This window comes from Xenopus laevis, chromosome 4S (genome assembly GCF_017654675.1).
Source record: "Xenopus laevis strain J_2021 chromosome 4S, Xenopus_laevis_v10.1, whole genome shotgun sequence".
In the NCBI taxonomy this organism is placed as follows: Eukaryota; Metazoa; Chordata; class Amphibia; order Anura; family Pipidae; genus Xenopus; species Xenopus laevis.
In genome coordinates, this window is record NC_054378.1 from 16,659,357 (window position 1) to 16,685,236 (window position 25,880).

General features: G+C 41.9%; 1 protein-coding gene across 1 annotated transcript in view; it reads right to left on the reverse strand.

Moving 5' to 3' along the window:
• hsd17b12.S (hydroxysteroid (17-beta) dehydrogenase 12 S homeolog) overlaps positions 1-25,880 on the reverse strand; it is a 64,056-nt gene that overhangs the window by 4,849 nt on the left and 33,327 nt on the right. The window contains 5 exon segments of the mRNA NM_001086586.2: positions 731-812; positions 3,854-3,888; positions 10,558-10,602; positions 11,596-11,660; positions 13,058-13,168. Of these exon segments, the coding sequence (NP_001080055.1) occupies positions 731-812; positions 3,854-3,888; positions 10,558-10,602; positions 11,596-11,660; positions 13,058-13,168 (338 nt within the window).

Consider the following 25,880-nt stretch of genomic DNA (forward strand, 5'->3'; position numbering starts at 1 on the left):
ATCTCTAAACTCACAAACAAGTAAAATTCTCTTTCGCCCTTCCTGCCTCTGAATTGCCTATGTAAATTAGGGTTCGGATTGGCTGAATATTTAATAGAGGGTTCAGATGAATCCCAAAATAGTGGATTTGGTGCATCCCTAAATGAAACCCACCCCGCTTCTTCCAATATGGCCTGCTCCTCTGTACCTACTGACATGTAGGGTGGCACAGTGGGGTTGGCATCCTTACTCTCCCCAGCGTTAGCCAAGGGCATTATTGGTTGAAACTGATCTGCTCCTGGGCAGCAGGAAGCGGAAGGGGCAGAAATGGTGGCTGTAGTTCCTCTGCTCTACTCTATCATCAGGAGGTCCAGGAAAGGGGCCATATTGGGAGGTGCAGTTCAAGTTGAAGCCATCTGCGGGGGGGGGGGGTGAGGTTATATAAACGAGGTACATTCCAAATCATTACCGACACATAGAAATGCAGCTTAGTAGAAGCAGAAAGAGAGCTGGGATAGCTTGAGAAATCACCTACTAATGGCCACATCTTTGGGCAGCCATATTCCCCTACGGAATCCAGCCCACTGGTCAAATGGACGTACACCATCACATGGATCAGACATAGTGGGACATGGCACATTTGGCAGATGAGGAGGGGCTTCCTATACTGGACTCCTCTGTGGCACAAATGCGCTGGCACAGAGTTGTCCCCAGCCGACAGTCAGACACAAGAGAGGATGAATGGACTTACTTTGGTGGCAGAATACACTGTGAGCAAGGGGACAGGGTACATGCCGCTGGCCGAGGAGATGTTCAGTACGACTCCTTTGCCCCTGAAAAGAAACACAAATACTCAGTACCTGCAACAATGGCCGTGCAAAGCCCCCTTCAACATAAACCAATGACAGACTCTGTTGTCCGGTGTTTTAGTCCTAGAACCACAGCTTTCCTGATATAAACATTAATAACATCTGCTATTAAACACAACTTGATAATGGAGAGTGGGCAGATCTTTTCTGGGAACACACTGAGCCCAAGCCGTTCTCCATTACGGGCACTGCAATAAGAAAATGCTTTATCTGTATATGGAGTTCTGTATATGGAGTTCTGTATATAGAGTTCTGTTTATGGAGTTCTGTTTATGGAGTTCTGTTTATGGAGTTCTGTTTATGGAGTTCTGTTTATGGAGTTCTGTTTATGGAGTTCTGTTTATGGAGTTCTGTATATGGAGTTCTGTATATGGAGTTCTGTATATAGAGTTCTGTATATAGAGTTCTGTATATAGAGTTCTGTATATGGAGTTCTGTATATAGAGTTCTGTATATGGAGTTCTGTATATGGAGTTCTGTATATGGAGTTCTGTATATGGAGGTCTGTATATAGAGTTCTGTTTATGGAGTTCTGTTTATGGAGTTCTGTTTATGGAGTTCTGTTTATGGAGTTCTGTATATGGAGTTCTGTATATGGAGTTCTGTATATGGAGTTCTGTATATGGAGTTCTGTATATGGAGTTCTGTATATGGAGTTCTGTATATGGAGTTCTGTATATGGAGTTCTGTATATGGAGTTCTGTATATGGAGTTCTGTATATGGAGTTCTGTATATGGAGTTCTGTATATGGAGTTCTGTATATGGAGTTCTGTATATGGAGTTCTGTATATGGAGTTCTGTATATGGAGTTCTGTATATGGAGTTCTGTATATGGAGTTCTGTATATACAGTAGAGTTTTGTATATAGAGTTCTGTATACATTGAAACCTCACTGATATTAAGTACGGTTTTCCCAGATTTTACATCACAATTGTGTCCTGATGTACCCATTTTTTTCTCTATGAATGTTATTATTTAGGAAATAAAGAAGTCTAAAATACTAACCAGATGTATATTGTGCCATGGTTCTGCCTGCAAATGGTCAATTCCAATGAGTCTGCCCCTTATACAGTCCTGCACCAATCACTTATTGCTTTAGGTTGTGTATGTGACTGACAGAGAGGCCTTGCACATGCTTGTTATTAAAGGGGTTATTCACCTTTAAGTTAACTTTTAGTATGATGCATAGAGTGTAATTCTGAGACAATTTGGAATTGGTTTTCATTTTTTATTATTTAAGGTTTTTGAGTTCATTAGCTATGTATTCAGCAGCTCTTCAATTTGCATTATAAACAGTCTGGTAGCTAGGGTCGAAATTACCCTAGCAACCATACATTGATTTGAATAAGAGGCTGGAATATGAATAGAAGAGGACCTTACTAGAAATATGAGTAATAAAAAGTAGCAATAATAATAAATGTGTAGCCTTACAGAGCATGTGCTTTTTAAATGGGGTCAGCGACGCCCATCTGAAAGTTAGAAAGAGTCTGAATAAAATAATAATGAATAAAAATGAATTTTAAAAACCAATGGAAAAGTTGCTCAGAATTAGCCATTCTATTACATACTAAAAGTTAACTTCTAGGCGTATCTGAGGGCAAAACTGACTCCTGTGCTTATATCTTTTCAGTACTTGAAGAAAAAGTTACTTTAAAACATTTCCCAGATTTTACATTTTCCTGGATTTTACAAAATTTTTTCCTGGTCCCCTGAAAAATGTAAAATGGGGGTTCTACTGTATAGAGTTCTGTATATATAGTTAACAGTCGCTCACGCAACTGCCTCCCACCTCATCCCTGTACAAGATGGGTGCTCACCCTGGATGTGGAGGTGACAGTTCTCTGCCACACTGGGTAATATTTACACTGCACAGACATACGTTCCCCATGGTCATCACAAGAATGTGGGTGCCTCAGTACAGTGCTGTATAATCTGCACCCAGACACCCATGTTCCACTTGGCAATTTAGAACACAGAAGGGCTGAAGCCAAGACCCCTATTATTGCACTGGCAAAAAAAAAATATACTGGGCTAATGGACAGCTCATCAGCAATATATTACTGCCTATAAGCAGCTCTGCAGGCAGATGTAGTTCGACAACAGCAAAAAGTGCTGCCTTGCTTTATTCTAGATAAAGAGCTGTAGAAGTATTGTGTAGGGTTGGGCAAGGTCGGACTGGGCTAGCAGGACACCATTAAAAATGGGAGATTAGTCGCCCCGAAGAAGAGATCTCCCCGAATCTGACCGTGTGTCTCTGCCCTTAAAGGAAAACTATACCCCTCAAACAATATGTCTCTATAAAAATATATTACATAAAACAGCTCATATGTAAAACTCTGCTTCATGCAAATAAACCATTTTAATGTTAATATACTTTTTTAGTAGTATGTGCCATTGGGTAATCGTAAATAGAAAACCGCCATTTTAAAAAATAATGGCCGCCCCCTGGGATCGTATGATTCACTGTGCACACAAACATACCATACATACATACCATACATATCTGTTGCATTTTGGGGGTATAGTTTTCCTTTAATATGGGAAGGCATCAGTCTTACTTATCGGGATATATAAACCCTGGCCCTGCCCTAAGCACCCTGCTAACTCCGGTAACCTGCTCCGATAGACTCCCGGCCTTTGTACTCCGGCTCAACGGCTGCCTCTGGAAAGCAGGTTATCCCCGAGGAACTTCCCACCCCTTCGCTCTCTCAGCAATTCCCCCCCTAAGAATAGAAAGCTGTTCAGTTTGTATTGATGACTCAGACTTTTTATTTTTTTTTTTTTTCCGATTCGACTCTAAAAAAGCAAATCACCATGAGAGCAATAAAGGATTGCACAATGCCGGCGAGTCACGCTCCATCCCAATGAGTCACCTCCATCATTACCAACATGGAGGCCGAGCGGATTAGTCACCAAAACGAAAGGATTCTCCCCTATAAATAATAACAAGGTCCTGTCTGGGTAATGTTTATTTGTGTGTGGATACTGGCGGATACTGACTCACCTTCCCAGCATGCCCGGCAGCACCAATCGTGTCATCTGCAAAAAAAAAACACAAACGGGAAAATGAAAGTATTTTCAGTAGTTTAAAGAGGAACTTGGCAGGGACAATAAACAAAGGGAATCCCCCCCCCCGACAGCTGGAAGATGGTTCCGTGCATCCACTACTCTGATATAAGCTTCAGTTGAATCCAACTCTTAAGTCTCATACAATACGGAGTGCCCCCCAAGTGTCCCTTTACTGTCCTACTTTCTATGCCAGGAAATGATCCTCTGCCCCACCCTTAACAGGCCCCCCCTTTCTGGCTGTATCACTTGTGTTCCCTAGCAAACTGGACAACAACAAACTTTTAGCAATTCTAAGCAACTTTTCAATTGGTCTTCATTATTTTTTTTTTTATATATAGTTTTATAATTATTTGCCTTCTTCTTCTTCTGACTCTTCCCCCCTTTCAAATGAGGGTCACCGACCCCATCTAAAAAAAGAAATGCTGTATTGGTATTGCTAATTATTATTACAAATTTTTCTATTCAGGCCTCTCCTATTCATATTTCATTTTTTTATTCAAATCAGTGCATGGTTGCTAGGGTATATTGGACCCTAGCAACCAGATTGCTGACACTGCAAACTGGAGAATTGCTGAATAAAAAGCTAAATAACTCACAAACCTCAATTAATTAAAAACTAGGGATGCACCGAATCCAGGATTCGGTTCGGGATTCTGCCTTTTTCAACAGGATTCGGTTGAATCCTTCTGCCCAGCCAAACCAAATCTGAATCCTAATTTGCATATGCAAATTAGGGGCGGGGAGGGAAATCAAATGAATTTTTGTCACAAAATAAGGAAGTAAAAAAGTTTTCCTGTCCCACCCCATATGCAAATTTGGGTTCGGTTCAGTATTCGGTCATGTCTTTTGCAAATGATTCGGCCGAATCCAAAGAAGTGGATTCGGTGCATCCCTATAAAAAACGATAACCAATTGCAAACTGTCTCAGAATATCACTCTCTACGTCATACTAAACATTAACTCAAAGGTGAACAACCCCTTTAAACTCTTTTAAAGGAGAACTAAATCCTAAAAACTACCATGGCTAGAAATGTTTTATTTACTCTACTTACTCAACCAGCTCAGAGGTTCAGCAGCCCTATAACAGGAATGATCCAGACCTTCACAAAGGTCCCCCAGCAGCTCCACATCTTGGATCTTGTTAGGCATTGTGTGTGTCAGTGGCACTGCACATGCTCAGTGGGCTGATGTTGGGAAGCTGAGCATAGGGAGCGTGGGAAATCACCAAGAAAGTGATGTTCGTAGTTCACCTTTAAAGTAACTTTTAGTATGTTGTAGAAGAGCCGATTCTAAGCAACTTTTCAATTCGTTTTCATTATTTATTTTTAATAGTTTTATAGTTATCTGTCTTTTTCTTCTGACTATTTGCAGCTTTGAAATGGGCGTCACTGACCCCTTTTAAAAAACAAATGCTCTGTAAGGCTACAAATGTATTGTTAATGCTAATTTTTATTACTAATCTTAATATTCAGGCCCACTCCTTTTTATTTTCCAGTCTCTTATTCAAATCAATGCATGGTTGCTAGGGTAATTGGGACCCTAGCAACCAGATCGATGAAACGGCAAACCGAAGAGAATCAAAAAACAAAATAACTCAAAAACCCACACATAATAAAAAATGAAAACCAATTGCAAATTGTCTCAGAATATCCCTCTCTACATCATACTTAAAATTATCTCAAAGGTGAACAACCCCCTTTTAATGACGCAGGCTGCACTGATTTCTAAGCTGCCAAGTAATGCGACTCTAAATCGATTACTGTGAAAGTTATATTATATATATATATATATATATATATATATATATATATATATATATATATATATATATATATATATATATATATATATATATATATATATATATATATATATACTGTATATCAGCTCAGGTAAGTGACAGCAGCCAAGAGTATGTGCTGGGAATCAGCAGAAAAGGAGACAGGGGCATCTTCATTGGCAGAGATCTCCCCTGCTAAAGGGCGTGTGGAGGGTCTTGGGCTGGTACAGAAGCCCAAAACAAAAGGTGCAGCATAATATTTAGTTCTCCTTTAAATCCTTAATCCCTATTGCTAATTTTAGCCAATAGGACTGCAGAAGGGGCTACTTTGTGGGACCCCCAAGTCTCCCCCATAAAGGGATATAAATAATAAAATCTAAGCACAAACAAAAAAAAAGCCCCAGTGTGTTTTCTTTTGGAAGGGCAGAAAAATGAGAAAATGCAGCGGCAGCCTGGGAATGTTGCTGAAGTCAGACGTGAAGGCGATCGGGGGGGAGTGGGTGAGAGGAGCAATGAGTGGGTGGAAGCTGTGTGGGTGGATGTTGCCTGCGTAGGCGGCAGGACTCAAACATCCCCCTGAATAACTAACCAGCTAACAAGGACTCGTTCCTCACGAAGGAGAGGGGCGATGGGGAAAAGATCGGCACGATACGCTCAGGAAAATCCATAAAAAATAAACACAAATTAAAAATACAGCAGTTTTATTATTTAGGTTCCTATGTGGGGTGGGGGAATCCAATCGGTTTGTGTGCGGCAACACAGATGGTGGTTTGGGCTGGGGGGGGGGGGGCAAGGGGACAGCCGGTCATTTGAAGTCTAGCACAGAAAGCAATCAGTCTGCTGCTCCGAAAATTCCTTGGCACCAGTCCTGTGGTGCGCACACGAGGCAAAGTCGTGCCGAGGATTCCCCCCACAGAGCTTCCCATTTGTAGGGTGCCGTGATCTGTCCACTTTGGCCTCTTATGTTAATACATATGCAGATTGTGGCGCTTACTGCAGGAGCAATGCAGCAATGTAGCACAGGGGAGGGACGCACAGTCCTCTGTAAGGTAGGGCAGGATGTGAAAGGGGGGGTACCATTCAGTAGGTGCACCGCTATATCTGACTTTAACACAAGGGGGCAAATTTACTAACCTCCGAAAATTTGCCAGCGACGGCTTTGCTCAAAGTGCAACACGTCGCCAGGCATAGAGTCGCCAGGACAATGCTAATTCACTAAAATCCGAAGTTGCGTCCAGGGCGCCGAACGCTGGCGACGTTGCGCTAGCATTACTGCGCCATGCAAAGTGTAGTTGCGCTAGCGTTGGCTAATTTGAATACAGCGGGAAGCTAAAGTTGAATCGACGTATATGTTGCAGCCAATACATTACACTACACAAGCTCAGGGAAACCTTGATAAAATAAAATTGTTATATGAGCCCACTGTATAGTTTATGTACCACAAAAAAATTGTATGTTCTTTGGCAGCCTATCACCCTGAAAAAATGAAAAGAGGCCAGCGTTTTTTGGGACTTAGATAGAGTCCTATCTACTCTATTGCACTTGCAATGGTCTGAGGTGGCGAAGGCAAGTCTGGTGCAAGATGCAACGTTCAGTAAAATCCGCATCTTAGTGAATTTGCGTAGTTACGTCCATTCTCCAGAGCGCAAATTCGCCAGGCGTTAGCGTAAGTGCCGCTAGAGTCTATCTACTTTGCTAGCGAAGTTAAGCTGGCGACCGTTAGTAAAACGGCGAAGTAACGAAATGACATGCTGGCAAATTTTCGCCAGCGTTAGTCACTTCGCCCTTTAGTAAATTTTTAACCCAATGTGTCTATACGGGACTCCTGCAGCCTTCAGGATGGATGCGTGCCAACCGGGTGGGCTTGGTGCTACTATGGCTGCTAGGGTTGCCACTCGGCCGGTAAAACACCTGCCAAGGCTGGGGCCGGTATTACAAATTTACCAGCAATGTAGCTGGTACCCTTAAAAATACCCCTCGGCCCGCCCCCAATCCCCTGTAAACGTAGCTTTTTCCTCAGTTTTTCTCCTCGCCGCGCCCTCGCCCCTTTAGGGCATAACCCCACCCCTTTGACATAAAACCCCACCCCTTTTGTACCCGCCCCCACCAGCCGGTAAAAAATTTAGCAAAAGGTGGCAACCCTAATGTGTCCAACTATCGAGGGGGTGGCGGGCTGCATCTATGATAAGGAATTTCCACCCTCCCAATCAAAGTTTAATAAGGGAGGCCATCATTTTGGAGGCAGACGTGAGCCAGTAGAGTGCCAGCTCCGGGAAGAGGAGACACCTCTAGAAGAGACATTTTACTTTGCCCTGCCAGCTACTCCACGCTAAGTACCTACTGCTCCGAGGGTACTTTTCTCCCTAGATTATTTCTAGTTTGTAATATTTTAGTATCTATATTGTTTTACATTGTATTAATTCTTTGAATGTCTAATCGTGTATACTTATAGGAGCAAAGTGTAGTTTTAAAAGTTCCTAAAAACGATTGTACCATTTAGAGTCATTTTCTATCTAACTTCAGAGGAGTGTTAAGGTGGCCATACACGGGCCGATAAAAGCTGCCGACAGACCGAGTCGGCAGCTTATTGGCCCGTGTATGGGGGCCCCCGACGGGCTTCCCCGATCGAGATCTGGCCGAAAGTCGGCCAGATCTCGATCGGATGGGGTTAAAAATCCCGTCGGATCGCGGCCGCATCTGTTCGTTGATGCGGTCCCGCGATCCGACCGCCCGTTTGCGAACGTGAAGGAGGGCCCACGATCGGATCAGCCCGATATTGCCCACCTCAAGGTGGGCATATCGGAGGGAGATCCGCTCGTTTGGCGACATCGCCAAACGAGGGGATCTATCCGTGTATGGCCACCTTTAGTTGTATCGTTCAAGCTTAAACGCTCCATCCTGAACTGTTGCTATAAGAACTTTATATTTATATCCTATTTGTATATATGTTTTTTATACAAATATATCTTATATTATTTCAATATATATATATATATATATATATATATATATATATATATATATATATATATATATGTTCCAATATGGGGCCTGAAAAAAAAGAGTCAAGGGTGTAATCCTAATCCACACCCACCAAAACTGAATAGTGATCGGTGCATTTGGGTAAAGCCTTTTGATTGGTTGATTTGTTAATTGAAGTATTGTTTTGATTGGTGCACTTTTGTTTAAATATGTGAGGCATGGTTCTGTTAAAATAGCCTATGATTAAGTGTTTGTAACACGAAACGCGTAAGGCTGTGGACACAATAAACTTTTTTCACTTTGAACTAACTGCCTGGTGGAAGATTGCCTTCGTTGAGTGCCTGATCCAAAGAATTTTCGGTGAGCCAGTAGAGTGCCAGCTCCGGTAAAAGGAGACACCTCTAGAAGCAACATTTTACTTTGCCCTGCCAGCTACCCCATGCTAAGTACCAACAGCTCAGAAGGTTCTAGGATAGTCGAGGCAGGGAGTATTCATCTTTATCAATCAGGGGGGACCAACATGGCTGAAGGCAGGAGCTGCCCCAGGAAATATACTTAGGGGGCGCCCAATACTTTTTGTCTCCCTGAATGGGGGATGATGGAACTGCTCACCCATATAGGCAATGCCAAGAGTTGGGCTTTTGAGTGACAGCTGGCAATGTGCATTGGAGAAAGATGCCAATTTGGAATGCACCAAATCCACTATTTTGGATTTGGCCGAATCCCCGTAACCTTTGTGAAAGATTTTGCCAAGATTCAGCCTTTTTCTGCAGGATTTGGATTCAGCCGAATCCAAATCATAATTTTCATATTTGATGAAAAGTCACATGACTTCCCTTCCTGCCCCTAATTTGCAAGTGCAAACCAAATCTACCAAATCTGTATCCTGCTGAAAAAGGCTGAATGCTGCCCATATCCTGAATTCGGTGCATTCCTAATTAAAATCTAAATTTAGGGGGAAAAAATGTGATCTTTAGTCTGTCTCACTGCGTCTTATCCGGAAAGGAATTCCCAATAAAATTCCTTTTTGTAGGTGGTTGTGGGAGCCAGAAGTTGCACCTTGAGTCTTATACAATACACTGCAGGTTCTGACTGTCGCTAAAACGCGCAGAAGGAGCAACAGTCATACATACTTGTTCATTCCAGTGGTGTAAAAACAAGGGACAGGGGATGCGACTTTTGAAAGGGGCCGGGGGTTAAAAAGTGCAGCAATGGAAGATTTTACAATGCAGTGACTATTCCCCGCTGGAAGCTGAAATATAATGCAAGTAGAACTGTACTACTGCTTCAATACTACAGGATTCTGATATTCACTGTACACAGTCCCAGTGGCTGCACAGATCAAATCTAATCCCCATTGGAAGTAGCAGTCCTGTCCTGCTTAATGGCCGAGACTTTAGCTATCTGTATAATAGAGCATTCTGTCCCAATGGCTGCACAGATCCTATCTGATCCTCATTGGAAGCAGCAGTCCTGCCCTGCTTTATGGCAGCTGAGATTCTAGCTATCTGTATAACAGAGCATTCTGACCACAGTGGTTAGAGATTACATTAGACAATCTTTGTTTATCTCACTGCAGGACCTCACTGGATTAAAATGGTTATGATAAACAGATTTAGCAATCCAAGTACAGGAACTTTATAGAATAACTAAGAACTGCATTTATTTAGTAACAGACAACTTCCAAGAAGCTATTTGTACATATATATAATTTTTTTTTAGAAAGATTCAGATGACTGTATTCCATTAATATCCCATTCATTAAAGCAAAATATCTCAGTCAAACCAAATATGATCCCCCTTGCCCAGTTTTTCATCTGAGTGAGAAACATTATGCGATTAACATAAAAAAGATGATTTTAAAACACAATTCTTACCTGACATACAGACATGATGTTAATGTTGATCATTTTGTCCAGGGTCTGTAATTAAAAAATGGATATTAGAAGTCACTGAGGGGTTCTGTAAATGTATAAAGGCACAAGGCTGCAGGCTGAGTTATACAGGGAACTCTGAGTATCACTTATGTATTATAAGGGATAATGTACCCCCTACTGTAAATGATAAGGATATTAGAAGTCACTGAGGGGTTCTGTGACCATATAAAGGCACAAGGCTGCAGTTATACAGGAACTCTGAATATCACTTATGTATTATAAGGGATAATGTACCCCCTACTGTAAATGATAAGGATATTAGAAGTCACTGAGGGGTTCTGTCACCATATAAAGGCACAAAGCTGCAGGCTGAGTTATACAGGGAACTCTGAGTATCACTCATTTATTATATGGGATAATGTACCCCCTACTGTAATTGATAAGGATATTAGAAGTCACTGAGGGGTTCTGTAAATGTATAAAGGCACAAGGTTGCAGGCTGAGTTATACAGGGAACTCTGAATATCACTTATGTATTATAAGGGATAATGTACCCCCTACTGTAAATGATAAGCATATTAGAAGTCACTGAGGGGTTCTGTCACCATATAAAGGCACAAAGCTGCAGGCTGAGTTATACAGGGAACTCTGAGTATCACTCATGTATTATAAGGGATAATGTACCCCCTACTGTAAATGATAAGGATGTTAAAAGTCACTGAGGGGTTCTGTGACCATATAAAGGCACAAGGCTGCAGGCTGAGTTATACAGGGAATTCTGAGTATCACTCATGTATTATAAGGGATAATGTACCCCCTACTGTAAATGATAAGGATATTAGAGAGGTTCTTTGACCATATTAAGGCACAAGGCTGAGGTAACGGAACTGTTTTGTGACTTCTAATACCGAATAATGGGCATATTATTTGTAGCTTTAAGATCCACCTGTGCACACACAGACACACATTTTAATCCATTGCCTTATGTATAGCTGATGCATTAGGAGTCATTTGCCATTATGTATGGTTAGTACTCACATTTTCCAGGTCTGGGATTTCAAGAAAATACTCTGGGTATTCATAAGATATGCCAACGTTGTTAACTTAAAAAAAGAAGAAAAAAGAAATCACATAAATTATCATGCAAAACGTGTAGAATGAAAATAGACATATATTTTTGGGGAGGGGTTTATTTGCAGTATGTAGACATTTCAGAACCAGCAGTCAGTGGTGTCACCAGCCCACACAACTAAATTAAAACTTCCCTGTCCCAGTGAGACAAATTTTGGGGATGGATAATGCCTATCATGCATTAAAGTGGATTTCGTATCATTCATTTTATGCAAACCATAAGTAGATGGAAAAACTAAGGGCCAGCTGCACTGTCCAATAAACTCTGTTAGAAAAAGCAGATACAGAGGAGCACAGTCGATTCTGCTGGGCAAAGTATTTACAGAGGAACACAAGCTGCAGTCAATTCTATTGTGCCAGGCAAAGCCAATCTCTGTTGTGGGCACAGGTGAATGATACAACCCATTTATTTACAGGTGCACACGCAATAAACGCTTTAGACACTAGATGGCAGCATCTCCAAAGAAGCCAAAATACAATTTTTTTTCCGCAGAATGAAAATAAGTCTGTGCCAGAGGATCTAAACTCATTGGAAGATTCCAATAAATGAATAAAAATAAATAAAAAGTCAATGTTTCCCAACCGTAAAATAAGGGAAGGGGGGGGTGATTCTAAAAGCTTTTCTGTGCACCCTAGATTTGCTTTTACCCTCTAAATGCCAGGTCTGTATATCGATTTGGTTATCCAAGTCCCCTGTTTGTGCATTTGTATATGCCCATGAGCAAACTGTGCCAGTGTTTAGGAGTAACACTATGGCTGTGTGTGCAAATCAGGTGTCTAGGCACCATTGCCTAAGCCCATTGTCCACCATCACCAGCAGAAGATGCTGGGAGCTGTAGTTCTGCGACGACAACAGTCATCGTCTTGTCATCCTGCAGTCATTTTAATGTAAGAGCTCGGTTCACTGTCAATCCTATTTGACTGTATCTACCTTATCGGCACTGTGGGCCCATGCCTAGGGCAGCAGGTTTAGGGAAGGGGCCTATAGGTTCCTATAAGGTAACTGCGCCCAATGTATCAATTGACTGTCACTATTTAGACTAGGGATGCACCGAATCCACTATTTTGGATTCGTCCGAACTCCCGAATCTTTTGCGAAAGATTCGATCGAATACGGAAACAAATCCTAATTTGCATATGCAATTTAGGGGTCGGAAGGGGAAAACATTTTTTACTTCCTTATTTTGTGACAAAAAGTCATGCGATTTCCCTCCCCGCTACTAATTTGCATATGCCAATTAGGATTTGGATTAGTTTCGGCCGGGCAGAAGGATTCGGCTGAATCCGAATCCTGCTGAAAAAGGCAGAATCTCAAACCGAAACCTAGATTCAGTGCATCCCGAATTTAGACCCAGCCCTAGTGACTCACCCAGGACGCCAATCTCCAGATCTCGCAGGCCTGCTTCAATCCGCTCATAGATTTCCGTGGGTTTTCCAAAATCAGCCGCAATGATCTTCGTCTCCACCTTGAATTTCTGTTCTATAAAAGAAAGAGAGAAAGCTTAAGCCATGTACAGGTATGGGACCGGTTATCCAGAATGTTGGGGACCTGGGGTTTTCAGGATAATGGATCTTTCTGTAATTTGGATCTTCATACCTTAAGTCTACTAGAAAATCATGTAAACATTAAATAAACCCAATAGGCTGGTTTTGATTCCAATAAGTATTAATTATATCTTAGTTGGGATCAAGCACAAGCTACTGTTTTATTTTTACAGAGAAAAAGGAAATCACATTTTGAATGGTTTGGATAAAATGAAGTCTACGGGAGACAGGCTTTCCGTAATTTGGAGGTTTCCGGATAATGGATCCCATACCTGTACCAGCATTTGTTATACACATTCCTTCCCTGTACATTGGGGTCTACATGTTTTATTTCCCTAAAGAAATTTAGTATCAGGGCATAGCTTAGGGTGTGCACACTCTTTACTCACTTTATTAAGCCATGGATATACATTTATGGGACCTGTTATCCAGAATGCTTGGGACCTGGGGTTTTCCAGAAACCAGATCTTTCCGTAATATAGATGTTCATTCTTTAAGTCTACTAGAGAATCACGTAAATATTAAATCAACCCAATAGGCTGGTTTTGCTTCCAATAAGGATTAATTATATCTTAGTTGGGATCACGTACAAGTTACTGTTTTATTATTACAGATAAAAAAGTAATACTTTTTTAAAATGTGGATTATTTGGATAAAATGGAGTCTATGGGAGACGGCCTTTCTGTAATTCGGAGCTTTCTGGACAATGGATCCAATACCTGTATTTCGATCGTTCAGCGGGCAAGCTCTGCTTTTATTGGCAAGGAAACTTAGGAAATAGGTTTTTTAAAAGCCTCATTTGGTTGGAGGCTGGTGGTGAGAGTGAGGCTTGTCCTTGAGTGAGATGGTGCTAGTCCAGCAGCCCAGAATAAATCATGAAAGAGGTGTGCAAGGGTTAATAGTAACCGTACCATGTCCGAATACTTGGGGTACTTTAGCGTCTACAGGGGGAAGGGGTAGTCACATACATTAATGAAAGGAAACTATATTATCCACTGTCCCATCAGCTTAACCCCTTTCTCCTATTGGATTGTAAACTCTCATGAGCAGGACTCCCTTTACCTCTTATATAGGTAGCTGTATGGAATCTTTGTCTTTGAACCATACACCTTTCTATTGTATTGTGCTGGAGAATATATGGATAATCATCATCACCTTCCACTGCTACCTGTTGGGAGGAAAGTACCTTGGCTCATGAGAGCAACGTAGGTGTGATTTATATGTGCCCGGGTATATGATCAGCAACGTGTTTGCCCTCTTCCCAAACAGATGGCAGCTTGATGGAAAAGGCAAAGCTTGGAGAGGAGATGATTTCCATATAGATTTCTTTCAGATGGAGGGCTATTTAAGGACACGAAGGCTGTGTCTCCACCACTGTGTGTGACTCACGCACAAAGCTTGTCATGAGTCGCTCCCTTCGCACAGGTTTTCCTCTTTTGAAGAATTATACCAATGTAATGTTTCCAGGGGGAGCCTTCCATGGTCTGGTGAAGCGAACAAAACCCTCCCGACCAAATTAAACCCCTGTGAGTTTGATGCAGTGGAAAGGTTAAGTAAAGGTGTCCTTGGTCGCTGGAATCAACCTTTTGGTGATGAGGGAGCGAGGTGTCTAACACAGAAATAACAAAAAGGGGGTGCTTAATAAGCAAATGGCTTTCCACTTGCACAAGATGCAACATTTAGAACTGGTCCAACTGGAGGGGTTGAAAACAGATTTAGATACAAGGCACACGCCTCTCCAATACAAGACAACCTCCCATGGTACCTCAACAAGATAAAGGACACCCCTAGGAACTGTATGCAACTCTGTATGGCTAATGTATCTTGTTTGGGGTTTCGCCCCTCAAAGATACTCAGAATGTACTGGATGCTCTGCTTGGACATCCCCTAGATTGCCTGTCTAAGATGTGCGAGGAGCACCATTGAGTGCAGGAGAGCTCTGTTCTTGCCCTACACCCCACGCACTTTGAGGATGGTTCCTAAGGGACACAATTTTGCACCCTTTAAGGCTCCAGCACTTGTACTCATAGGATTAGTAAGCAACCCCTTTACCGCAAGCTTCTGTGGGGTCCCCATTAGACACAAAGGCCTATAGAAAGTGTGCCCACTGCCAGATTGGCTAAAGGCATTTTGCACCCGGGCCGTGCAACCTATAATCAAATATTTTGCCTGCTGTTGCCACTGTTAGGGGCACAATAATGAGTGTGAGGGTCTTCCTGTCTGAATACACTGCCTCTCCAACAATCGAGACTGGTCCTTTTGAACAAAATGGCTATGCTTAAGTCAAAGTTCTTATGGCTGTAGTTTCCAGGTGTCGGTTTGGTATTCGGCTGAATCTTTCATGAAGGATTCGGGGGTTCGGTCGAATCCAAAATAGTGGATTCGGTGCATCCCTAATGGAAAGTGAAAGTAATTGCTTGCCCCGCCTCTAGAGGAGGGGCAGGCAATATTTGATTGACAGCTGAGATTTTTAAATGAGTTTACAACAGCTATGAAAGCTTAAATAAAAAAAAATAATTTGGGTATCATGTTTAATTTGAAAAAGGACATTTATTATACAGCTTTTTATGTCTGGGTGACAGGTCCACTTTAAGGTATGAAGATCCAAATTACGGAAAGAATCATTATCCGGAAAACCCCGGGTCCCAAGCATTCTGGATAACAGATCCCATACCTGTATTAACAAACTTGTTATTTTATTAGTAGTGTGGGTACACTACATGTTTGGGGCCAAGCCCTTACTCAACTGCTCCTTTTTGCACCATTACCCACCACCTATGTGTAAATGCAGCTATCTGTGCCACGTGTTGCCCTCATCGCTAAGCTATACATATATATATATGACTTTATTAAACTTAAGTACATTGACCCCCCCATTAAGTTTTTCCATATGCAGTTGCCTGTAGAAGAATGACATTAGAAAATACCAAGAGGACACGATAAACAGTTGTCCTTGAATGCAGAGATACGAGCGCCGTGCCGAGGAGATCAAGAGGTAAAGCTGCAGGACCTTGTGCAAATACATATTTACAGCGTGGATCTATAAATTGCATCTCAAGGTAACCTGCGTCTCCCTACGCAACAGCAGCACGAGTTCCGAGGTTCTTACACGACGTTGCGGTCATCCATCATTACACTAGCAAGGTGAGCTTTTGACTCTGGTCAATGCGAGTCCTGGCTGCCCCCTCCAGTGAAATATTCAGTGACGGACTGGCATACCAGGAAAACTCCCGGTGGGCCAAGGTGTCAGTGGGCCCTCATGATACTCAAAATTTGGCCTTTTTCATGACATTGCCTGTTTCTATGAGAACAATGAGGCTAAATAGATGGAATAATAGATTATAGTATGTATAGAAAAGAGAATAGGAAAATATAAGACAAATAGTACTGAGACTGGGCCCTTGGTCTAAGGTTTTTTGGTGGGCCCCTTGGGTCCCAGTTCGACACTGGAAATATTCTATGGTGTGTGTGTGTGCAAAAGACTCCCCAAAGCACCTGCTGGAGGCTAAATAAGGCACTCATGTGGATAAAAGCCACCCAGTCCCTTTTCAATTAGAGAGAAGAGGCCAAGAAAGGCCTCTTTTGGGTCTCCAACTAGAAGGAGATTGTGCTATAGCCGTATGCGTATAGGAATAGGTTATTCTACACATAATAAGTGCATATTTGTACGCATAAGTGTGTGCTGCCATGCTGCTTGTGCTCTGCAGAGTGACAGTGCACACTAAATGGAAGGGGAACTATTGCAAAAATGAAAATTTTATATAAGCTTCAACATACTGAAATAAGAACCTTTCTAAATACAATCAATTAAATATTCAAGTTCATCCTCACTACCCCTCTGTCAGCATGCAGTCAGATATTCGGTGACAGTTAGATCCAATATATTTTATAGGGGGGTCTCCTTTTCATAGCAGATATATTAGAGCTCACTCGAATAACTGATTCCAGTACAAACAAAAACTGACAAAACCACTGTCTTTTGCACAAATTCTACATGTAGAGAGACGTGATGTCTGGTGGTTTTTATTTTTTACATAACTTATTTTTTATTTGTATTTTTCAATAAATCACACATATCTTTACAGATGTGTGTTTTGCATAAAGGTTATACCGGAGTCAAATGTTTTATTGCTATTTACTCTCCTTAGTGGGTGCTGCAGGGTCCTTCCATTTAGAAGCTATAGTCAGGAGTGTAGCCGTTAGAACCTGGTTCACCAGGGCTTGTCCACATTTGTGTAGTTTGGGTATAGGCTTACCTAGTAGAAGTGTGATAGGCAGGGCCACCATTAGAAGTCACGGGGGCCGTAAAACAAACTTTTCTGGGGCCCCCGCCCTCCCTGGCACCCAAGCCCCACCCCAGATCCTGCCCACACCACATCACAGTTAAATGACCACACAGACATCAGCACTAAAAAAAGTAACCCCCCCACACACAAGTTTAATAAAAACTATTGATGGTCAGGGCCACGTACAAGTAAAAAAAAAAAATTGGGGCCCCAAAGAATATTTTTTTAAAAACATTGGGGCCTATAGAATATTAAAAGAATACATTGGTGGCCAGGGGATTAAAAAAAACACAAACTGGTGTTCAGTAGGATTGAACTAATGGCTTCAGGACTTCAACTTCGCCTCCTTTCGTGACTTTGGGTCTTTTCGCTGCTTCAGGACTTCAATTCTGGCTGCTTACGTGACTTTGGGTCTTTCCGTGGCTTCGGCTATTTTTGTGGCTTTGGGTTTTTTTGCCGCTTCGGGAGATCTGCTTTGGACGTTTTCGTGGCTTCGGGTCTTTTCAACGCTTCGGGACTTCAGCTTTTCCGCATTTCGCCTGTTCGGGACTTTAAAAATGCCCGCAAAGCTTTGGCACTTTCAAGGGGGACCCGACTCTTTCAAAAGTGCAGCACTGCCAGGCCCCCCTTCCGGGCCACTTGTTTCCCCTGTCCCCCCGATGGCGGCCCTGGTGATAGGGTCCAAAGGTACTGGACAAGCAATAAATTGGCTTATGAGAGCCGTCACTTCTGTCCAAAGTGGTTGTATGTGTGGGCAGTAGTTGACGTAGTTGGCCAGCTTAAATATATTGCAATATATGGACAAACAATCCCTGTTTTGTTTAAAGGGTAAGGCATTTTTTAGTAGCAGTATGCACAAAATGTCGCTGTCTTAAATATATTGATAATGGGTTGAGTGCAGAGGACTCTTGTATTTGACTATATGTATTTTGTGGTCACAGCCTCATTGCCGCCTAATGGTTTTAAAAAAATAGTGGTGAGCACAACTTTCCCTTGTTTGTTATAGTTTATACAGGAGCAGTGACCAGCTCCATGTTGTAGCTCCCACCCTTCCCAGCTATAGTCAGGTGATCCCACTGGTGTCTAATAAAAGGGCAGCCAAGTATGGAGGTTTACTTTGAAAGCAGCAAGTTAAGTTGCAGGTAATACCTAGTCCCTTTGTAAAATGTATAATGAAGGAATAGAATTCTTAATGAATCAGATAAAATTGAGCATAGGACTGGCCAGATATGGGATGACTTTGACGTAGTTGGCCAGCTTAAATATATTGCAATATATGGACAAACAATCCCTGTTTTGTTTAAAGGGTAAGGCATTTTTTAGTAGCAGTATGCACAAAATGTCGCTGTCTTAAATATATTGATAATGGGTTGAGTGCAGAGGACTCTTGTATTTGACTATATGTATGTGTGGGCAGTCCCAGAAAATATGTGGAAGAGTGCCTTGGGCACCTCAGTTTCTCCAGCAAATGGGGAGTGGTTTTGAAATAATTTATGTAGCCTGTCTGGGGTGTAGTACCAGAAGGTTAAGATCTTATAAATACTCTCCTTTTGTCATACACATTCGTTTGGCATTATCCCAAATTAGGGGCCAGTCCGTAGCCGCTATTGGCTGAGGTAAAGCTTGATCCCATTTGTCCATATATTTGTGTCTCTGTTGTATAGGTTCCAAAGAGAGGGTGAGCAATTGGTGATGAGAGAAGTCTGGTGATTTTAATAGCGTGAGCTCTAATAAACCTTCTAGGCAAAAGGAGTTCCCCTATAAAGCTGGCCATAGATGTAAAGATCTTTAAAAGATCTTTTCGTTATCATGAGACCACGATTATTTCAAAACGATCATTTAAATGTACGATTTGCCCATCAACTAAAAAGACCATTTCAGACGACATTGCCAGGAAAACTGAAGGTAGCTGCCTGCATGGCCCTGCAAATATAGATAGATTGCATTGGGGCCGATAATTTTTTTTTTAACCTGGCCGATCAATTTCCTGACAGATGTCAGGACGAAAAATCGTAAGATATATGTTCGTTCGATTCCCACTAACTTCACAATAATTTGACGGATTGGTCGGATTTCGCTAAAATAGGTCGTTTACCTAAGAAAAATCTTCGCGTCTATGGGGACCTTAAGATATATTGGATCTAACTGTCAATGACTATCTCCTGCATGGAGAGAGAATGAAGAGAAACAGAGGGATAGTGAAGATAAACTTGATTATTTCAGAAACAGTACAGAATTTTTTAATTGATTGTATTTAGAAAGTTTCTTATTTCAGTATGCGGAAGCTTATATTAAATTTTCATTTTCGCAAAAGTTAACCTTTAATACAATTTCCCATTTTAGAGGTCTATGGCACATGCAGGGTAATGACCGTTGCTACCTAGAGAGGTAATAGGAACAGTACTAGCCATGTCGCCAGTCCCTTGACTCCACGTGTACCATTAATAATCACTTTGATAGGAGTCCCATACAATACATTCGCTCCCATACATACAAAAAGATATCAAAGTGCCAGAAACTGCCCAGATCCTCCCAGGCCAGGATCTGGGCAGTTTCCTCCCTGCCATGACCTGGAAGTAGGTAAGCCTTACCGTGGATTGATGCTTTTGGACTACAACTCCCAGAATTCCAGCCAACAGCTCTCATACGGTATCTATGTAGTTATTAACCCTCTCCTAACCAGGACCACTGAGCCCCCCCAAACAGATGAAATGAAAGTGACCAGACTGTAATCCATAGAGATTGTATGCTGATCTACATGAACACGCACACAGCAGCACACAGGCTGTTATCCTGTGTATATATATATATCAAGTGATTACACACTATTATTAGTAGGCATTAATTTGACAGCAGATTTGCAGGGGAAGATTGGATGTTAAGCCGCTCAGAGTTGGAAAAGCCAATCCAACGCAAATCGTGTTTCAATCATTCCTAAAGCGTGCCAAGAACTTACCGCAATCCCATGATGCCTCTCTCCATTCATGGGGAGAGAACACGTGGTGTGGCCCATTCATGCAGAATCCAGACTCGGATACACAGACGCAATCGGCTGCCTCCTGCGTCTGTTAATGAGTCGGCTTTTGCTACATTGTTTGGGGAGACAGAACCAGCAGTGCAGAGAGTTTAAACAGCACGGCAGGGGTTATAACAACTCCCTGCAGCTGTAGGTAGAGAAGATTTTCTGCCCTTCTGCATGCTGAAGGCATGTGATATAGTACAGTGACCTCATTTGAACTGCACAATTGCCAGCCAATAATTTAAACTGCCAAAGGGTGGAACGCATGTACTTCTGCACAGACTCATAAAATGTAGCGCATATATATATATATATATATATATATATATATATATATATATATATATATATATATATATATATATATATATATATATATATATATATATATATATATATATATATATATATATATATAGTCCGTTCGTGGAGCGCACACCATAAGGTAAATGACAACCTGGGTGCCAGCCTAAATATAAGCGATAAAATCCATCCATCCCTGTTTTCTTTCCCTGACACATATACACATATATACACACAGGTATGGGACCTGTTATTCAGAAAGTTTGGGAGCTGGGGTTTTCCGGATAACAGATCTTTCCATAATTTGAATCTTCATACCTTATGTCTACTAGAAAAATCATGTAACCATTAAATAAACCAAATAGGCTGGTTTTGCTTCCAATAAGGATTAATTATATCTTTGTTGGGATAAAGTACAAGCTACTGTTTTATTATTACAGAGAAAAAGAAAATCATTTTTAAAAATTTAAATGTGGCATGCGTGCTTCTGGGGTGCTCTTGGGGTCCAGGCTATAATCCGGCTGCAACAGCAATTAAAGCAACAAGCTTCATTACTGGATGATTACGAGAACAGACAGAACCGCAATAATGTTCGGGTAGTTGGACTCCCGGAGGGATAAGAAGGTAATTCACCAACTGACTTTGCGGAGCAATGGCTTAAACAAATCCTGCGTAAAGCACCCTTTACTGCTCACTACACAGTGGAAAAAAAGAGCATTGAGTCAGTCACTCTTAGGGTCGCCACTTTTTCCTGAAAAAAATACTGGCCTTGCTTTATGTTTATCCTTTTTCCCTATTAATAACATCGGGATCAACCATCATTTTTACCCGATAGGCTTGGTATAATACCGGCCAGGTGGCTACCCTAGTCGCCCTAGACCCCCGGGAGCCCTCCTGCGCCCCTTCTTAATATGCTTACTGCACTTTTGTGACAGAAATGCAGCTTTTTCAGAGGTTAGGGCTGTGGGGGGAACATGAAGGAGCAGTGGTGTCATTGGACCCGGATTACTCTACCCTGCTACAAAAACAGCACAGCTCATTTATTTGGTTTGATTTATCCTGCCAAACTCAAACCTATAGATGCTAATAAAACACACGCCTTTGTAACACCGAAAGAAATGCTTGACTAGATTGAGACAAAACCAAGGAGAAGCCCTAGACCAGGGATCAGCAACCTTTATTATCAAGAGGGCCATTTTGCCCCCTCTTCCACTAAAGAAAAATAAATAGTCTGGAGCCACAAAACATAACACACAGTTATAAACATTTAAAAGTTTTAACCTTTTTTTAATTGTAGGGTTACAACAACAGAATACAACAAACAGAAGTGCAGTGTGTATGTGTAGGCCTATTTTGAAATAAATGAAACACTGAATAGTCCTATTAAATGCTAGTGTTCCATCAGTTTAATGTGACTTCTGTTTCTGAAGCTCCATGCTGATCTTCCCTCTTGTCTGGAGTGTGTGACCGCGGTAAGGACCATGATTAATCATCTTGCTGCAGCTCGGTCTTGCCTGTCACTCCTGGGACGTCTATACAGCCCTCGCACCTGCTGGCCGCTTCCTGAGTTTGCGACTGCGGTAAGCTAGCCGTTAGCTTACCGCGGTCGCACACTCAAGAAGCCGCCAGCAAGTGCGAGGGCTATATAGAAGACGTTACAGGCAAAGCCGCAAGACAGAGCCGCAGCAAGCAGGATGAAGAGCCGCATGAGGCTCTGGAACCGCGGGTTGCCTACGCCTGCCCTAGACCTTAAGCTAACTGAACAACCAACATGCTGACCATTGAAGGGTTTACCTATTTTACCAAGCCCAATGGTGTGCTATAATGCTTAAAAATCTGTGGTCTCTAAATATTACAGCAACACCATAATATATAATATGCCGGCTACCACTTGCAAGGCAAGGGTTCACTAGGAAACGTTACTATGCGCATATGTGTCCAGCCCTACCAGGTGGAACCATGAAACCGACCTTAACATTCATCGTCATAAAATGGTTGGATACTTTGACTGTACCTTGTCCAATACACTGCTTCTAGATTGGTCTGCTATACCCTGGACGTACATTCCCAAGCAATGGGAAGCTCATGTGCATGAACTGCAATATAAATTACACAAACCACCTGATACGTAGGCTTACACCTATACATTATGTAACCATCAGTCCACCGGACTAGTGTGGAGATTAACACTGCAGAGTCCTTTTGACTATATTAAAGGGATACTGTCATGGGAAAAAATTTTTTTTCCAAAATGAATCAGTTAATAGTGCTGCTCCAGCAGAATTCTGCACTGAAATCCATTTCTCAAAAGAGCAAACAGATTTTTTTATATTCAATTTTGAAATCTGACATGGGGCTAGACATTTTGTCAATTTCCCAGCTGCCCCATGTCATGTGACTTGTGCTCTGATAAACTTCAATCACTCTTTACTGCTGTACTGCAAGTTGGAGTGATATCACCCCTCCCTTTTCCCCCAGCAGCCAAACAAAGAACAATGGGAAGGTAACCAGATAACAGCTCACTAACACAAGATAACAGCTGCCTGGTAGATCTAAGAACAACAGTCAATAGTAAAAACCCATGTCCCACTGGGACACATTCAGTTGCATTGAGAAGGAAAAACAGCAGCCTGCCAGAAAGCATTTCTCTCCTGAAGTGCAGGCACAAGTCACATGACATGGGGCAGCTGGGAAATGGACAAAATGTCTAGCCCCATGTCAGATTTCAAAATTGAATATAAAAAAATCTGTTTGCTCTTTTGAGAAATGGATTTCAATGCAGAATTCTGCTGGAGTAGCACTATTAACTGATTCATTTTGAAAAAATTTTTTTTCCCATGACAGTATCCCTTTAAGATTTCTGCTAACCTTGCTACGGGCGACCAGATCCCCCAGTTGATATTATGTTTGAGATATTAAGCCCACCAGAGTTAAAGGACTGGGCAGGGTGGGGGCTATCAGTTGGGGATTTAAGTTAAAAATAGAGGAGGGGGATGGTGGTTAGCACAGCTTTTCCAAATGATAAGCGTCCAATTCCTTAATTGTTGCTCTGTGCTGCAAATGATCCAAGTATAGGAGAAGGAAGAGGAACTCCAGCAGTATTACTGCAAACAACTTTATTTTCCAGGCAGTGGTAAACACAACATGTTTCGGGTTCAATACCCTTTATCAAGTGAAACACTTGATTCACTTGGGTATTGAACCCGAAAACATGTTGTGTTTACCACTGCCTGGAATAAAAATTGTTTGCAGTAATACTGCTGGAGTTCCCCTCTTCCTTCTCCTATACAGGGATTTAAGTTAGGTCTGGATGGTTTTAAATGTTTTGTTGTTTTCCCTCCTTTTCCTTCTTCTTTCCCTCCCTGGAAAAACCCATCACCATGCACTGGATTGAGGAATCGAGCATTATCTGGGCATCCAGGAGTCTTTCAACAAAAAGGGAGTAGTTATTCCACATACTCAGAACAAAATGGACACCGTTAAATTAATTTAAGGGCCTGAACGATAAGGTATAACGGGCACTTGTGTTTAATTATCTTAAACAATACAATCCACACATTCTTTTGCATAAAAGTACCATACTAAATACTCGTTATGCTAGGAGCACCTCAATTCTGATTAGAAAAGGATTGCCTTTTGAGTTTATTGAGCTGCACTCGGACAGGTCGGGGGGATATCAAATTCTGGCATGCGCCATAGCAGATTTCCCCATTCTGGTAGTTAACATATATATTCCCCCACTTTTCTCAGACGCTATATTACAGGACTTATATCAGGCACTGTTCCAATTAACCCCTGCCCCAATCTGCATTATGGGTGATTTTAATAATTGTATGGACCCTCACTTAGATAGACTAGTCCCTTCTACAATAACCATCACCAAACTTGCAGATTGGGCCACAGCATATAATTTGACAGATCTATGGCATTGGAAATTACACACAAATAGAGAATTTTCCTGCTATTCAGCAACACACCAAACACTTTCCAGAATAGACTTAGCTCTAGCTTCCACTGACCTTCTTCCCAAAATTAGAGAGATCAAATACCTCCCTCAAGCAATCTCAGACCATGCAACTCTCCTTCTTAAGATGGCCATAGATGTTGGGATTTTTAAAAGATCAGATCCTGATTGTGAGACCACGATCTTCTCAGAACGATCGTACGAATTTACCATCAACTAAAAAGACCAATTTACCAGGAAAACAAAGGGGAGCTGCCTGCTTGGCCCTACAAACATAAATAGATTGCACTGGGACCGACAAAGATTTTTTGACCTGGCCGATCAATTTCCCGGCAGATGTCGGCCGAAAAATCGTAAAGCTGGCCATAGATGCAAAGATCCGATCGTACGAATCATCATACGATCGGACTTTCCCATCTCCCGACCCGCCACTAACCATTTAGATCAAAGTCTTACCAGTCAGATTAGTTAAAGAACAGATCAGCAATGTTCTGCCCCTGACAGCAATCGTACGATATCTATGTCCAACCAAAGCTAGTGACAGTCTCCACTGAAAATCGTACGATCGGCAATACACGCAGAGATATCGGCAGCCGACAGAAATTTTCTAACCTGTCCGATCGACCAAACGACCGATCTCCGCCGGACGAAAAATGTCAGGACTCTCCACACATGGTTCGAAAATCGTACGAATCCTCAATTTATACGATCAGATCTTTGCGTCTATGGCCAGTTAAAGGTTATGATCGTTCGAATACCACTAACCGCACGATAATTTCGAAGGATTGGTCGGGCTTCCCTAAAATTGGTCGTTCGGCAAGAAGAATCGTCGCGTCTATGGGGAGCTTTACACTTGATTAATTAACCCCACAAACAGACAGTGGAAATGGAGTCCATACTGGCTTAAAGTTCCTAATGTAACAGAGGAATTGGGTGAATCTATTAAGCAGTATTGGAGTATTAACTATGGCTCTGCAGATCCTTTGATAACTTGGGAAGCCTTTAAATCGGCGATTCCTCGTACCCTGATAGCGGCCCTTGCCAAATCAAGATCTGTCTCTAAATAAATATACTC